The sequence below is a fragment of the Bufo bufo genome, chromosome 4 (genome assembly GCF_905171765.1).
Source record: "Bufo bufo chromosome 4, aBufBuf1.1, whole genome shotgun sequence".
NCBI classification, from domain to species: domain Eukaryota; kingdom Metazoa; phylum Chordata; class Amphibia; order Anura; family Bufonidae; genus Bufo; species Bufo bufo.
The window spans coordinates 511757666-511772954 of NC_053392.1; the positions used below are offsets into that span (position 1 = coordinate 511757666).

At 44.3% G+C, this 15289-nt stretch overlaps 1 protein-coding gene across 1 annotated transcript in view; it reads left to right on the forward strand.

Annotated features, from left to right (window-relative positions):
- The window catches only part of CFAP61 (cilia and flagella associated protein 61), a 320844-nt gene that overhangs the window by 85695 nt on the left and 219860 nt on the right, over nucleotides 1-15289 (forward strand). The window contains exons 13-14 of the mRNA XM_040429693.1: nucleotides 1233-1372; nucleotides 14919-15045. Coding sequence (XP_040285627.1) covers nucleotides 1233-1372; nucleotides 14919-15045 — 267 coding nt within the window. The remainder of the gene's footprint in view (nucleotides 1-1232; nucleotides 1373-14918; nucleotides 15046-15289) is intronic.

Consider the following 15289-nt stretch of genomic DNA (forward strand, 5'->3'; position numbering starts at 1 on the left):
ATGACTTTAAAGGGGTTTTCTCATCTAAACATTGGTAGCATATTGCATAAAATGTCAGATAGGTGCAGGTCCTTAAAGTGAAGGTAGAGCAGACGTGCATCCATTCCTGATATAGGTGCGGGTCTCAGCGGTGGAACCCACACCTATAAGACAATGGGGGCATATCCTAGCGATATGCCCCCATTGTCTGAGATGAGACAACCTCTTTAAGGTTAAGGCCCCAATACACATTAGTTTATTGTCTGCAGAACCCGCTGAGAACAGCGAGTTTGGCTTAGGCCTCTTTCACACGGGCGTGTGTGCCCCGTGGTCGTGCTGTGGCCCGCAAAATGCGGGCCGCAATGCACGAGCACAGTCCGTGGGGCAGCCGCAGCGAATCGGAGACCCATTCACTTGAATGGGTCCGCGATCCTTCCGTTCTGCAAAAAGATAGGACATGTTCTATCTTTTTGCGGAACGGAAGTATGGGACGAATCCCCACGGAAGCACTCCGTAGTGTTTCCGTAGGGTTCTGTTCCGTACTTCCGTTCCGCACCATTCCGCATCTCCGGATTTGCGGACCCATTGAAGTGAATGGGTCTGCATCCGTGATGCGGAATGCCCACGGAACGGCACCCATGTATTGCGGTCCGCAATATGGCAACGGGGCTTACACGCCCATGTGAAAGAGGCCTTACAGTGTATTGTATCGGGGTGCTCCTACCATCATCTGAGAAGGATCGGGAAAGCTGAATATTTTTGCCTGATTCTTTTGTTCTCCTGGGAGCGGCTTTCTCACCTCTCCCAATTGACAACACATAGACTCTCACCCGAAAGTGTATGTGCATAGGGGAATCAGGGGAGATGGGTCGGCCAACGCTCTTGCATGTGTATGGCCAGCTTAAGTGTGACAGTCCTATGTATACTTCTACGCCAAAACAAATACTTAGAATACATAAAAGTTATGCAGGAATAAATTATTTCCACATGACAGGAGCAGTAAATGAGAAAAACAATCACTAGAATGAGATACAGCGGTATTAATGTAGCTAAAATATTGTCGCTCATGTAATGCTATGGTATTGCTTATTTATAAGGTCCCTCTGCCAGTCTGCTCCCTCTCTAGTGCATGAAGTAATTCCAGGCTAATACTGTGATCTCTGATGCGTAAAACATTTTAATTAATTAGTATTTATTCCCAGTTGTATGATATGCATGGATTCCAGTAATGTGTTTGTGTTTCATTGTTCAAGGATAAAGAGTTCTGCATCATCACCGTTCCTCACCTCACCCCTGAATTTCCCCTGCTTCAGAGCTTTGTGAGAGCCGTGCCTCTGAGTACATGCACTTTGCCTCAGGAGCTTTATATTTTCCACCGTGCTGGCTTGATCAAGTAAGTGGAAAATCAACCTCAGCAATCTCTGCTCGTCTTTTTTTTTTTTTTTTTTTTTACATCTGCGTGAAAATAGGATCACATGCGCATAGCATTAATACAGAAAGGGAAAGCAACCCTAATTAATAAAATATATCACATCCAATGGTAAGAGAACAACGCCAGTAAGAATTACCAGGTCGCTGGAAAAAATGAGGCCCTATTGTGTAACATTTCAATAGTGCAAGAAAAACGAACCATGCACGTAGGTCAGCTTATACTCATTATCAGGAAAGTGGAAGAATAGTTGTAAGGAGCCAATGTAGTACAAGCCAAGTGAAGGAGAACACAAAGAGAGGGCACGTGCCCAAGCGGGCAGCGAAGAATAGAAGGAAGGGGATTAAAAAGGTTGAGGAGGGCTAGGTCTGATTCAGAAGCTGTTCTGATTTATGTGTGCAGATAATAGACATAGGTCATTCTTTGTGGACGTCTTTTTTTTTGCACAAACATGCATTCAAATGAGTCTGGGTCATAGACAAGAATAATGCATGCCATGGTCCATGCTGAAAAGTGGACATGTTGGTTGAACCATTAATTTGACTTTAACGGGGTCAGTGTGCAGTCCCTTGTGAACACGGATAGCACCTAGATGTAAAATACATCCGTTTCAGTGTGGCCTAAAAAGGAGTAGATGGGGTTTAAAGAGGTTTTCTGGATCACCATGTCTAACATCTAGCACCTCCACTAATCAGCTGTTACCAAAAGTCTCCCCATTCAAGTGAATGGAAGCTAAGCTGTAGTTACATGGTGTGGTCACCACACAGATGCGGTTCTTCCAGCTTCGTTCTCTGTGTTAGTTCTGACCATTGGCGGTTGTTGTGAACAGTTGATTGGTGGGAGCGCCAGGTGTCAGACCCCATTAATCTGATATTGATGACGGCTCATCAGTATTTATAACCCAGAAAATCCATTTAAGGTATTTTCTCTAACAGTGATTCAACAGGATCCAAATTCTCCATCCGCATCAGGTTATAATGCCGTTTTCTTTCCACAAGCACTGAGCCCATCACATGGTAGTATTCTAATAGCTCTTATGGGTGAACTAAATTTGACACTCCATTTAGTTTGTCATATTCGTGTACCAACAATGCCTGTGCCACAATGCTCCTTGCCGTAGTAAGATTTATGGCAGGGCCAATATTAATTGTATTCCCCTTAAAAGCATACCTGAGTTTTCCAAAAAAGTTTGCACAATAACTGTGCTTCTTTTTATAATCATAACTGTGGGTTTCTCTAAAGTTTCTTTCAGTCATATTATTCCCTGTTTCACCTGCACAGCTAAACGCATTTCTCTCAGAAGCAGTGGGTGTCTCCCCTCTGCCAGTACTGTATGCAGTGACTTCACTTCCCTTACTTCCCACTATGTTTGTTTTCTTCTTGTGAGCTCAGACAGCTGATAAGGGGGATAAATCAAAATTACAGAAAGGCAGGAGGCTCCTGTGATGTTCAGAATCTGTGTAGAAGCAGTTGTTTTATCAGGCTCAGGAGCTCAGCTAGCTTTGACATGCCCTCATTTCCTGTGATCCGTCTTCTGAGTCTCTGTTACCAGGGACAGATCTTGCCTGACAACAGGCAGTGGACTATAAAGTCAGTGGAAGTGAGACTGACTTTACGTTTTTTTTTAAATTCAGGCATATGTTTTAAATGAAGTGGTTTAGAAATTTGCTAATTACACTATTCTCTATTAAGGGCTCATGCATACAAACGTATTTTTTGTCCATTTTTATTTTTTTGCCTCCCGTATGCGGAACCATTTATTTCAATGGGGCTGCAAAAATAAAACAGAAATGACTCTGTGTGCATTCCATATCCACATTCCGCAAAAAAATAGAACATGTCCTATTCTTGTCCGTTTTGCGGACAAGGACAGGCATTGTTACAATGGATCTGCAAAAAATACGGATGTAACCCAGATGTCACACGGATGTCACCCGCTTTTTGCGGACCGCAAAACATACGGTCGTGTGCATGAGCCCTAAATAAAATTTAATTGTGTGAAAGTACATGACTCTTTAACAACCCCGTAAACTGCCTATGCATAAGCCATCTAAATTCCCCCAAATATTTGAACATGCATGGAACACATTATATAGGACACGTTGCACAGCCGGAGGCTGAGAGCGCCATTGTGGAGGCTCAAACTGAGGGGGAACCACTCCTCTTAGACCCCCTACTTATCAGATAGGGATGGCCTATATCCTAGTGATATGATGGGATTTACTGACTCACTATATAGTATCCAGTAATCTCCAAACAATTATAGATATCCTTTCATTGACAATGTACAAATCACCTTCTGTAAGGAAAGGATAGAAAAATCACTAAATAAATAAATCCTCATTGCAACTGTTCTTATAGGGATGATGCAGGCTTATTATAATCCCACACAAAGCTGATAATTAAAGATGATAATTAGTCTCATTAGTGATTTTCACTCCATGCATAATATGAATGTTGCATTGTAGAAGTGTTTAATTTGATATCAATGCAATTGTATTCTACTTGGATCATACATTACAAATGACCTCAGAAGATTTGTATTTCCTTAACCATTTTGTGTATCATTTATTAGCAAACAATTTAAGTATGCGTCTATAATAAAACAGCCTGACGATGATGTATTTGTACTCTTTTTATATATATATAAAACAGTGTGATTGAATACTATATTTGTATGCAGAAAGTGCATGCAAAATAGTAATGAAGTTAATCAAATGGCTAATAGAATCCAGACATCCATCAGAGCCTTGGGACTAAAGCTTTAATTAATGAGCATAGATCCTAGAGATAAGAACTCCGAGCTTAATTAATATGATGTCTTCTGATCGTTGCATCTCTGGTGCTGTCTCGGAGAAGATAAAATATACATGTTTAGTCCACAGTAGATGATCACATGCATATGTATAATAGATGATGGGTGTTTGTATTCAACACTTTATGGTAGGTCCTTTTTTTCATTATTTTATGTAAAAACCAGTCTACTATGATGTATGACATAGTCCTGTTTTAAAGTTTTAGGCAGGAGTGGAAAAACGTAAGAACTGTTAATGGTTTATTTTTATCAATGAACAAAATGCTAAGTGAGTGAACAAAAGAGAAATCTACATCCAATCAGTATTTGGTGTGACCAACCCTTGCCTTCAAAACAGCATCAGTTCTTCTAGGTACACTTGCACACAGATTTTGAAGGACCTCTGCAGGGAGGTTGTTCCTAATATCTTGGAAAACTAACCCCAGATCTTCTCTGGATGTAGGTTTGCTCAAATCCTTCTGTCACCTTATGTAATTCCAGACAGACTCGATGAGACCAGGGCTCTGTGGGGGCCACATCATCACTTCCAGGACTCCTTGTTCTTCTTTATGCTGAAGATAGTTTTTAATGGTTGTATGTTAGGGTCATGTCCTGCTGCAGAATAAATTTGGAGCTAAGCAGATGCCTCCCTGATGGTATAGCATGATGGATACCACCTCTCTAACTCATATACTCTTTTCTGGAGTGCCAAACAGGGGTCAAGGGACCCATTGCCCTTAGATATGAAGACCCAGAGTTAGCAGTGGATAATTCGTACTTGTCTGTCTCTGCTCCTAAATTATGTGCCTCTTCTCTCGGACGTGGAAACTACATGTGAGCAGCCACACACACACATACAGTTACAAAGCAGATGTAGATCCATTGTCACTTGAACAGATTTGGCTTGGGGTTAATCCTAAGGGTGTTGTCTAAGTGCCCCCCCCCCCTGGTCCTCACCCTTTAAAGGGGTTCTCCAGGTTGTTGATATTGATGACCTATCCTCAGCATGATACCAAATGATACCAAGCACAGCCACTATACAATGTACGGCGCTGTGCGTGGTAAGCTGCGAGAAGGCAGCAGCACTCACCTACCAGGTGTCGGATACTGTCGGTGTCAGATACTGATGAGCTATCCTGGGGATAGGTCATCAGTTAAAAATATTCTGGAAAACCCTTTACTGGTGGTCATTTATTATAGCTCTACGACAGTTTAGAAAAGTTTCTCTGACACCCTTGCCACTTTGCCAAAAAGTGGGTGGGAGGAGGCAGTCTGTGGATGGAGCCTCCAAAGCCAGACTCATTTAAAGGGAGCCTGTCAGCGGCAAAAGCCATCCCAAAACGCCAGCAGTACCTTCAAGTAGCCGGCAGTGAGTTTCAAATGATGATTTTCTTACTGCATTCTGATGAGGCAGAAGTATGAAAAACGTTCTTTTATCCTCCGTCCGCGCTATTTTCCAGTCAGGCTTGAAGTCAAGGGGGCAGCGGCCTCCTTTCTCCAAGTCAAGGTAACCGCACCCCCTTCCCTGCCCCTTCTCCTGTGACTGACAGCCAGCTGTTCGGCAAAGCCAGCCGGCTGTCGGGCATAAGTGCCGTCAGTCACAGGAGAAGGCACAGGGAAGGGGGCGCGGTTACCTTGACTTGAAGCAAGGAGGCCGCTGCCCCTTGACTTAAAGCCTGACTGGAAAATAGCGCAGACGGAGGATAAAAGAACGTTTTTCATACTTCTGCCTCATCAGAATGCAGTAAGAAAATCATCATTAGAAACTCACTGCCGGCTACTTAAAGCTACTGCTGGCGGTTTTGGATGGCTTTTGCCACTGACAGGTTCCCTTTAACAACATGTGTGCCATAAAGCTGGTACATATTAAACCAGAAATCCATTCCAGCACCTGCCTGAACTAGATTTCCATTTTGGCACACAGGCAGCAGAAGATAGGTCATCAATAGTAGAAAGCGGACAACCCTTTTAAAGAGGCTGTGCCGGAGATGTTTATCAAAAAGGCAGAGGATCTCTTTGATCCTCTGTCTTTTGATGTGCCCGCAATTGGACATATTTGTCCAGTTATCCGGGCGGCATCTCGCCCCTGCATGTGCGAGAGAGAGAGATACGTATTTATCAACAATGGGGCATATACATACATATATATATACAGTCCTGATCAAAAGTTTAAGACCACTTTAAAAATGGCAAAAAATCATATTTAGCATGGCTGGATCTTAACAAGGTTCAAAGTAGAGCTTCAACATGCAACAAGAAGAGATGGGAGTGAGACAAAACATTTTTTGAGTATTTAATTTAATGAAAACAACGAATAAACTGAAACAGGCTGTTTTTCAGCTGATCAAAAGTTTAGGACCACACCTCCAAAAAAAAACGAAACCCCCCCAAAACAGAAATCCAACTACCAAACATGAACTCAGTAATTTTTGATCACTTCAAAAAGTCGTTTCGGCATGCTTGATGCAAGCGTTTCCATGAGGTGAGTGGGAACATTTCTCCAAGTGGTGAAGACGGCCGCACGAAGGCCATCTACTGTCTGGAACTGTTGTCCATTTTTGTAAACTTCCCTTGCCATCCATCCCCAAAGGTTCTCAATTGGATTAAGATCAGGGGAACACGCAGGATGGGCCAAAAGAGTGATGTTATTCTCCTGGAAGAAGTCCCTTGTCCTGCGGGCATTGTGTACTGTAGCGTTGTCCTGTTGAAAAACCCAGTCGTTACCACACAGACGAGGGCCCTCAGTCATGAGGAATGCTCTCTGCAGCATGTGGACATAGCCAGCGGCCGTTTGACGCCCCTGCACTTCCTGAAGCTCCATTGTTCCACTGAAGGAAAAAGCACCCCAGACCATTATGGCGCCCCCTCCACTGTGGCGCGTAGAAAACCTCTCAGGTGGGATCTGCTTGTCATGCCAGTAACGTTGGAAACCATCAGGACCATCAAGGTAAAAAAAAACTCATCAGAGAATAAAACTTTCTTCGACCTTTTGAATGTCCCATGTTTGGTGCTCTCTTGCAAAGTCCAAACGAGCAGTTCTGTGGCGTTCAAGGAGACGAGGTCTTTGAAGACGTTTTTTGTTTTTGAAGCCCTTCAGTCTCAGATGCCGTCTGATGGTTATGGGGCTGCAGTCAACTCCAGTAAGGGCCTTAATTTGGGTTGAGGATCGTCTAGTGTCTTGACGGACAGCCAATTGGATCCTCTGGCTCAGTGCTGATGAAATTTTCCACTTTACAGGCCTAACAGTGATTTCCACAACACCCCGTCCCCTTAACAGTGGCCTCTTCCACTTTACTTTTTTGTTCCGTAACCCTCAGGATCATTTAAGAAATTCTTAAATTTGTCTTACTGCGTCCCACCTCAGCAGCGATGGCACGCTGTGAGAGACCCTGCTTATGCAGTTCAACAACCCGACCACGTTCAAAAAGGGAGAGTTTTTTTGCCTTTGCCATTACAACGTGTGACTACCTGACAGAAAATGACAATGAATCCACATCTTTGCACAGATTTGGCCTTTTAACCCCTTAAGGACTCGGCCCTATTTCACCTTAAGGACTTGGCCATTTTTTGCAAATCTGACCACTGTCACTTTAAGTGCTGATAACTTTAAAACGCTTTGACTTACCCAGGCCGTTCTGAGATTGTTTTTTCGTCACATATTGTACTTCATGACACTGCTAAAATTGGGTCAAAAAAGTTAATTTTTTTGCATAAAAAAATACAATTCTTACCAAAAATTTTGAAAAATTAGCAAATTTCAAACTTTCAGTTTCTCTACTTCTGTAATACATAGTAATACCCCCAAAAATTGTGATGATTTTACATTCCCCATATGTCTACTTCATGTTTGTAGCATTTTGGGAATGATATTTTATTTTTTGGGGATGTTACAAGGCTTAGAAGTTTAGAAGCAAATTTTGAAATTTTCAGAAATCTTCAAAATCCCACTTTTTATGGACCAGTTCAGGTTTGAAGTCATATTGTGAGGCTTAGATAATAGAAACCTCCCGAAACTACACCCCTCAAGGTATTCAAAACTGTTTTTTCAAACTTTATTAACCCTTTAGGTCTTCCACAAGAGTTAATGGCAGATGGAGAAACAATTTTGAAATTTATATTTTTTGGAAAATTTTCCAATATAATCAATTTTTTCCAGTAGTAAAACAAGGGTTAACTGCCTAACAAAACTCAAAATGGGTTGCCCCGATTCTGTAGTTTGCAGAAACACCCCATATGTGGTCGTAAACTACTGTTTGGCCGAACGGGAGCACATAGAAGGAGGGGAACACCATATGGGTTTTGGAAGGCAGATTTTGCAGGACTGGTTTTGTTTATACCATGTCCCATTTGAAGCCCCCTGTTGCACCCCTAGAATAGAAATTTCAAAAAAGTGACTCCATCTAAGAAAGTACACCCCTCAAGGTATTCAAAACTGGGTTTACAAACTTTGTTAACCCTTTAGGTGTTCCACAAGAGTTGATGGCAGATGGAGAAACAATTTTGAAATTTCTATTTTTTGGAAAATTTTCCAATATAATCAATTTTTTCCAGGAGTAAAACAAGGGTTAACTGCCAAACAAAACTCAAAATGGGTTGCCCTGATTCTGTAGTTTGCAGAAACACCCCATATGTGGTCGTAAACTACTGTTTGGCCGAACGGGAGCACATAGAAGGAGGGGAACACCATATGGGTTTTGGAAGGCAGATTTTGCAGGACTGGTTTTGTTTATACCATGTCCCATTTGAAGCCCCCTGTTGCACCCCTAGAATAGAAATTTCAAAAAAGTGACTCCATCTAAGAAAGTACACCCCTCAAGGTATTCAAAACTGGGTTTACAAACTTTGTTAACCCTTTAGGTGTTCCACAAGAGTTGATGGCAGATGGAGAAACAATTTTGAAATTTCTATTTTTTGGAAAATTTTCCAATATAATCAATTTTTTCCAGGAGTAAAACAAGGGTTAACTGCCAAACAAAACTCAAAATGGGTTGCCCCGATTCTGTAGTTTGCAGAAACACCCCATATGTGGTCGTAAACTACTGTTTGGCCGAACAGGAGCACATAGAAGGAGGGGAACACCATATGGGTTTTGGAAGGCAGATTTTGCAGGACTGGTTTTGTTTATACCATGTCCCATTTGAAGCCCCCTGTTGCACCCCTAGAATAGAAATTTCAAAAAAGTGACTCCATCTAAGAAAGTACACCCCTCAAGGTATTCAAAACTGGGTTTACAAACTTTGTTAACCCTTTAGGTGTTCCACAAGAGTTGATGGCAGATGGAGAAACAATTTTGAAATTTCTATTTTTTGGAAAATTTTCCAATATAATCAATTTTTTCCAGGAGTAAAACAAGGGTTAACTGCCAAACAAAACTCAAAATGGGTTGCCCCGATTCTGTAGTTTGCAGAAACACCCCATATGTGGTCGTAAACTACTGTTTGGCCGAACAGGAGCACATAGAAGGAGGGGAACACCATATGGGTTTTGGAAGGCAGATTTTGCAGGACTGGTTTTGTTTATACCATGTCCCATTTGAAGCCCCCTGTTGCACCCCTAGAATAGAAATTTCAAAAAAGTGACTCCATCTAAGAAAGTACACCCATCAAGGTATTCAAAACTGGGTTTACAAACTTTGTTAACCCTTTAGGTGTTCCACAAGAGTTGATGGCAGATGGAGAAACAATTTTGAAATTTCTATTTTTTGGAAAATTTTCCAATATAATCAATTTTTTCCAGGAGTAAAACAAGGGTTAACTGCCAAACAAAACTCAAAATGGGTTGCCCCGATTCTGTAGTTTGCAGAAACACCCCATATGTGGTCGTAAACTACTATTTGGCTAAACGGCAGGACATAGAAGAAGGGGAACGTCATATGGTTTTTGGAAGGCAGATTTTGCTGGACTGGTTTATTTACACCATGTACCCTTTCAAGCCCCCTGATGCACCCCTAGAGTAGAAACTCCACAAAAGTGACCCCATCTAGGAAACTACGGGATAAGGTGGTTGTTGTTTTGGGACTATTTTAGGGGTAAATATGATTTTTGGTTGCTCTATATTACTCTTTTTTGAGGCAATGTAACAAAAAAAAATTCTAAAATTGTTTCTACATTCGCTATTTAGTTTTGTGGAACACCTAAAGGGTTAACATAGTTTGTAAAGTAACTTTTGAATACCTTGAGGGGTGTAGTTTCTTAGATGGGGTCACTTTTTTGGAGTTTCTAGTCTAGGCTACATCAGGGGGGGCTTCTAATGGGACATGGTGTCAAAAAAAAAACTGTCCATCAAAATCTGCCTTCTAGAAACCATATGGAGTTCCCTTCGTTCTATGCCCTGCCGTGCGGCTATATAGCCATTTACGACCACATATGGGGTGTTTCTGCAAACTACAGAATCAGGGCCATAAATATTGAGTTTTGTTTGGCGGTTAACCCTTGCTTTATTACCGGCAAAAAGGATTCAAATGGAAATTTTGCCCAAAAATGAGTGTTTTGGCACCGTTTTTATTTTATATTTTTAACACCGTTCATCCGAGGCGTTTGGGCAAAAGTTATTTTTATAGCGACGACTTTTACGCACGCGACGATGCCCAATATGTATGGTTCTCAGACTTTGGAGACACTAAGCAGGCATCCTAAAAACTGCGGCCCTCCAGATGTTGTAAAACTACAATTCCCACCATGCCCTGCTGATGGCTGTAGGTTGTCTGGGCATGCTGGGAGTTATAGTTTTACAACATCTGGAGGGCCGCAGTTTGAGGATGCCTGCACTAAAACTAATATTTTTTTGGGAAAAAAAAAATGTTTCCGTGTCTCCAAAGTCTGAGAGCCATAGTTTTTTATGTTCTCTAGTGGACTGTTGGGGATTATAAAAATTTAGTACTCCATGGAAGTGTGATACTCCCTGAAGCAATCGATAACGCAGAGGCCCGGATGATCGGGGCAAGTGTCGCACTGAGTGGTGGTGTCCTTCCGTATCCCCCTCCTGCGACACACTCTGCACTTTTTTTGGGTTCGTCCCTTCTTTCCAGTATGGGGGACCACACCTGGAAAGTGTTGGCCAGGGACGATCCGGGCGCCTCCAATTCCCGAGGTACTCCGGCCTGCTCTTTCCCGGTCCGAAAAGATCAGGTCCTTGAGGACTGCCTCATAGAATTGGAGGAATGTCCCTGTGCTGCCAGCGCTTCGGGATAGTACAAAAGAGTTGTACATGGCAACCTGCACCAAGTAGACCGCAACTTTTTTGTACCATGCCCGGGTTTTGCGCATGGCGTTATATGGCTTGAGGACTTGATCCGAGAGATCAACTCCTCCCATATACCGATTGTAGGCGACGATACAATCGGGCTTGAGGACCGTTGCCGCGGTACCTCGCACAGGGACTGGGGTGATGCCGTTACCGTGGATTGTGGACAGCATAAGGACATCCCTCTTGTCCTTATACCTGACCAGCAACAGGTTTCCACTGGTAAGTGCACGGGTCTCACCCCTGGGGATAGGTACCTGGAGGGGGTAGGCAGGGAGGCCGCGTTGATTTTTCCGCACGGTCCCACAAGCGAACGTGGATCTGGCGGCAAGGGACCTGAACAAGGGAATGCTGGTATAAAAGTTGTCCACGTACAAGTGGTAACCCTTATCCAGCAGTGGGTACATAAGGTCCCACACGAGTTTCCCGGTAACACCCAGAGTGGGGGGACATTCTGGGGGTTGAATCCGGGAATCTCGCCCCTCGTACACACGAAATTTGTAAGTGTACCCTGAGGTACTCTCACAAATTTTGTATAGCTTCACGCCATACCTCGCCCGCTTTGTGGGAATATATTGGCGGAAACTGAGTCTCCCCTTGAACGCAACGAGAGACTCATCAACCGCGACCTCCCTTCCAGGTACGTAGGCCTGCTGAAATGTGGCCCCAAAGTGATCGATGACCGGCCGTATCTTGTACAGCCGGTCATAGGCAGGATCACTTCGGGGGGGACATGCTGCATTATCGGAATAATGCAGACATTTCCGGATGGCCTCAAACCGGGGACGTGTCATGACCATACTGTACAGTGGGGTCTGGTATAGGACGTCCCCACTCCAGTATTGCCTGACACTGGGTTTTTGGACTAGACCCATATGCAGCACGAGGCCCCAAAATGTCCTCATCTCGGCTGCACTGACCGGCGTCCAGCCACCGGGTCTAGCCAAAAATGAGCCTGGGTTTTGAGCGACGAACTGTTGGGCGTACAGATTCGTCTGCTCCACCATCAGATTCACCAGTGGGTTACTGAAAAAAAAACTAAAATAGTCTATTTCAGTAAACCCCACTGTGGGAATCTGGATTCCAGGATTGCCAGCAAAATCCGGAATCTCAGGCTCAAAGTCCACTGGGGGACACCAGCTAAGTTCATCGGCAGGGGGCTCCGGTGGACTTATTTGGTGGGCCGGGAAACCAGTACAAACCCCAGGGCGGCTCGTACTAGGGTGGGCCACAGGATCCCTAGCATGTGGGGCCCCTGGCTCCGCCTGGCGGCGTCTCCGCCGCCTTGGTGGCTCATCGTCATCAGATGATGATGAGGAGGATGCGGATGATAAAAGGAACGTGGGGTCATCCTCATCCTCACTGGGGCTCTCAGAGTCGGAGGCAATCTGGGCGTATGCCTCCTCGGCCGAGAACATCCGGCGGGCCATGGGTGTGTGTGCGTGTATGTGTGCGTGTGTGGAAACCTTTATTATATGTGCGTGTGTGTGGGGGCAACGGGTGTTCGCGTACTAAAAAAGGCAAAAAAAGAAAGGGCAAGTGTTAGGAAAAAAAAAGTTCAAACTTGCTGATCAGCGGTACAACGCTGATCAGCGGTCGGTGGGGTGGTGGGGCGGGCGATGCGCTAACACTGGACGGACGCTAAAAAGTGCCGGCCAGTCAGCGCACGCAGAAAAAAAAAAAGTGGTGGTAAGGGGGCTGGTGGTCAGGGGAGGGGGGGGGGCTGGTGGTGGGGGTCTGGTGGTGGGGAAGGGGGGTGGGGTGGGGTGGGGGTCTGGTGGTGGGGGGGTCTGGTGGGGGGGGGGCAAGTGGCAGGGGGGGATCTGGGGTCTGATGGATGGATCAAAGAAAGTTTGGAAATAAAAGTTTTTTTTTTTTTTTTCTAACTAACTTTTCCCTTCTTTCCCTGCCTAACGGTGCCTCTCCCTCACTGACCCTAACCTACCTGGGTGGCGATGGGTGCAGGAGGGTGATGGATGCCGATTGTGGGGACACAGGAGCTCGTTCTGGACGGTGCTGCACGGACAGGGTGCTGGACAGGAAGAGGAGGGGAGAGAGGAGCGCAGGAAGTTTGAATCTCGCGCCTCTCTCCCCTGCTCCAATCAGCACCCTGGACAGCGGCGTTCAGCACCAGGGCCAGCACCGCCTCTCCAAATCCTCGGACTGCGATAGGTGGTGTAAAATTACGCCACCGATCGCAGTCTTTTTCCGGTTCATCGGGTCACAGGACACCCGAATGGACCGGAAACGCAGAAAACCGCAGGTTTGAATTGACCTGCGGTTTTCTGCGATCGTCGATGCGGGGGGGTCAAATGACCCCCCCCTGCATTGTTACGGGATGCCGGCTGAATGATTTCAGCCGAAATCCCGTTCCGATTAACCCCTGGGGCGCCGGAATGCCGATTTCAAGTTAGGACGTACCGGTACGCCCTGAGTCCTTAAGGACTCGGGAAATAGGGCGTACCGATACGCCCTGCGTCCTTAAGGGGTTAAAGGCATGTGGTCCTAAACTTTGGATCAGCTGAAAAACAGCCTGTTTAAGTTTATTCATTATTTTCAATTAATTGAATGCTCAAAAAATGTTTTGTCTCACTCCCATTTCTTCTTGTTGCATGCTGAAGCTCTACTTGGAACCTTGTTAAGATCCAACAATGTAAAATATGATTTTTTGCCATTTTTCAAGTGGTCTTGAACTTTTTATCAGGACTGTATATGTAGAGGGCACTTCCCTCTACAGTTACTTTACGCCTACTAAGGGGGAAAAATGAAGGCATAACCACTGTGAGGGGCACAATGTTTTAAAGCATGGGGGTGGGATATGCCAGAGAAAAGACCCGCCCTGGGTGCCAAACACCTTAGGCACGCCACTGCTTCTTACATTCCAATTCGGCAGGTATGTGCCCTGGCCCCCGCCTCATATCAAAGAGTGCCCTCACTGTCCTGTTGTTGCAAAGACAAATTGTTTTTTTTTTTAAAGGTTTTAATTTAAGTAAGTGGGGGCCCATAAAAAAATTGCTGTGGGGCCCACTCAGTTCTAGCTACGCCCCTGCAGGGGGATAAAAGTTTAAGCATAGTAATTACTTTACAAAAGCATCTAGTAAAATCCTTGATCTTATTGGAACCCGCTCTTTGTATTCTGATAAGGCATGGAAATGCGGGATTGTTCATTATCCCAGTGCCATGCTATACAGTGTTCCCCTGAGATCTAAACCAGACTGTGTGCATAAGTACTAAAAAGCCAGAGGGATTAATGTGCTAATGGTATTGTAACTGTATTTCCACCGGCTTCTCTGTGTTACTTCCTGCCTCCGAATAATGGTCCTGAAAGAACAGCTCCTGTGGGTCTTTGCATTGAACATTTTATGTTTACCAGCTCCCGCTTCATAATAGGCTGCATAAGTACATTTAATCTGCTATTAAATTTCATGCCGTCGTAAAAGAGTCATTTACATGTGTGTATTACCTTTCTTTCAGCTTATTACAGGTGAGGGCAGCAAAGTCCAGTGATGTGCCGGCGGTAGAGAAGCTCATAGAAAGCCTACATCTCCGTAAAAGCATATTAGATGACCTAAAAGTCTACAATGAAGCTCGAAGGGATGCTGTGAGTGAACTCATTCAGAAAGTGGATGAAATTGATTAACCCATCCCAAAACTTGTCTGCCATGTATGACATTGGTAACAATAACCATAGATTGATTGTTTAGATTGTAGCTGTAAACAAGGGGACAATTATTGAAAAGAAACCAAACATTTGAAGGACGTTTTTATTGTTCCGGCCTGAAGATTTTGAAAGTTTAATTAAATCATAAGCTACAAATTATTCTACGTTAGTAGTTGGCCTTAGA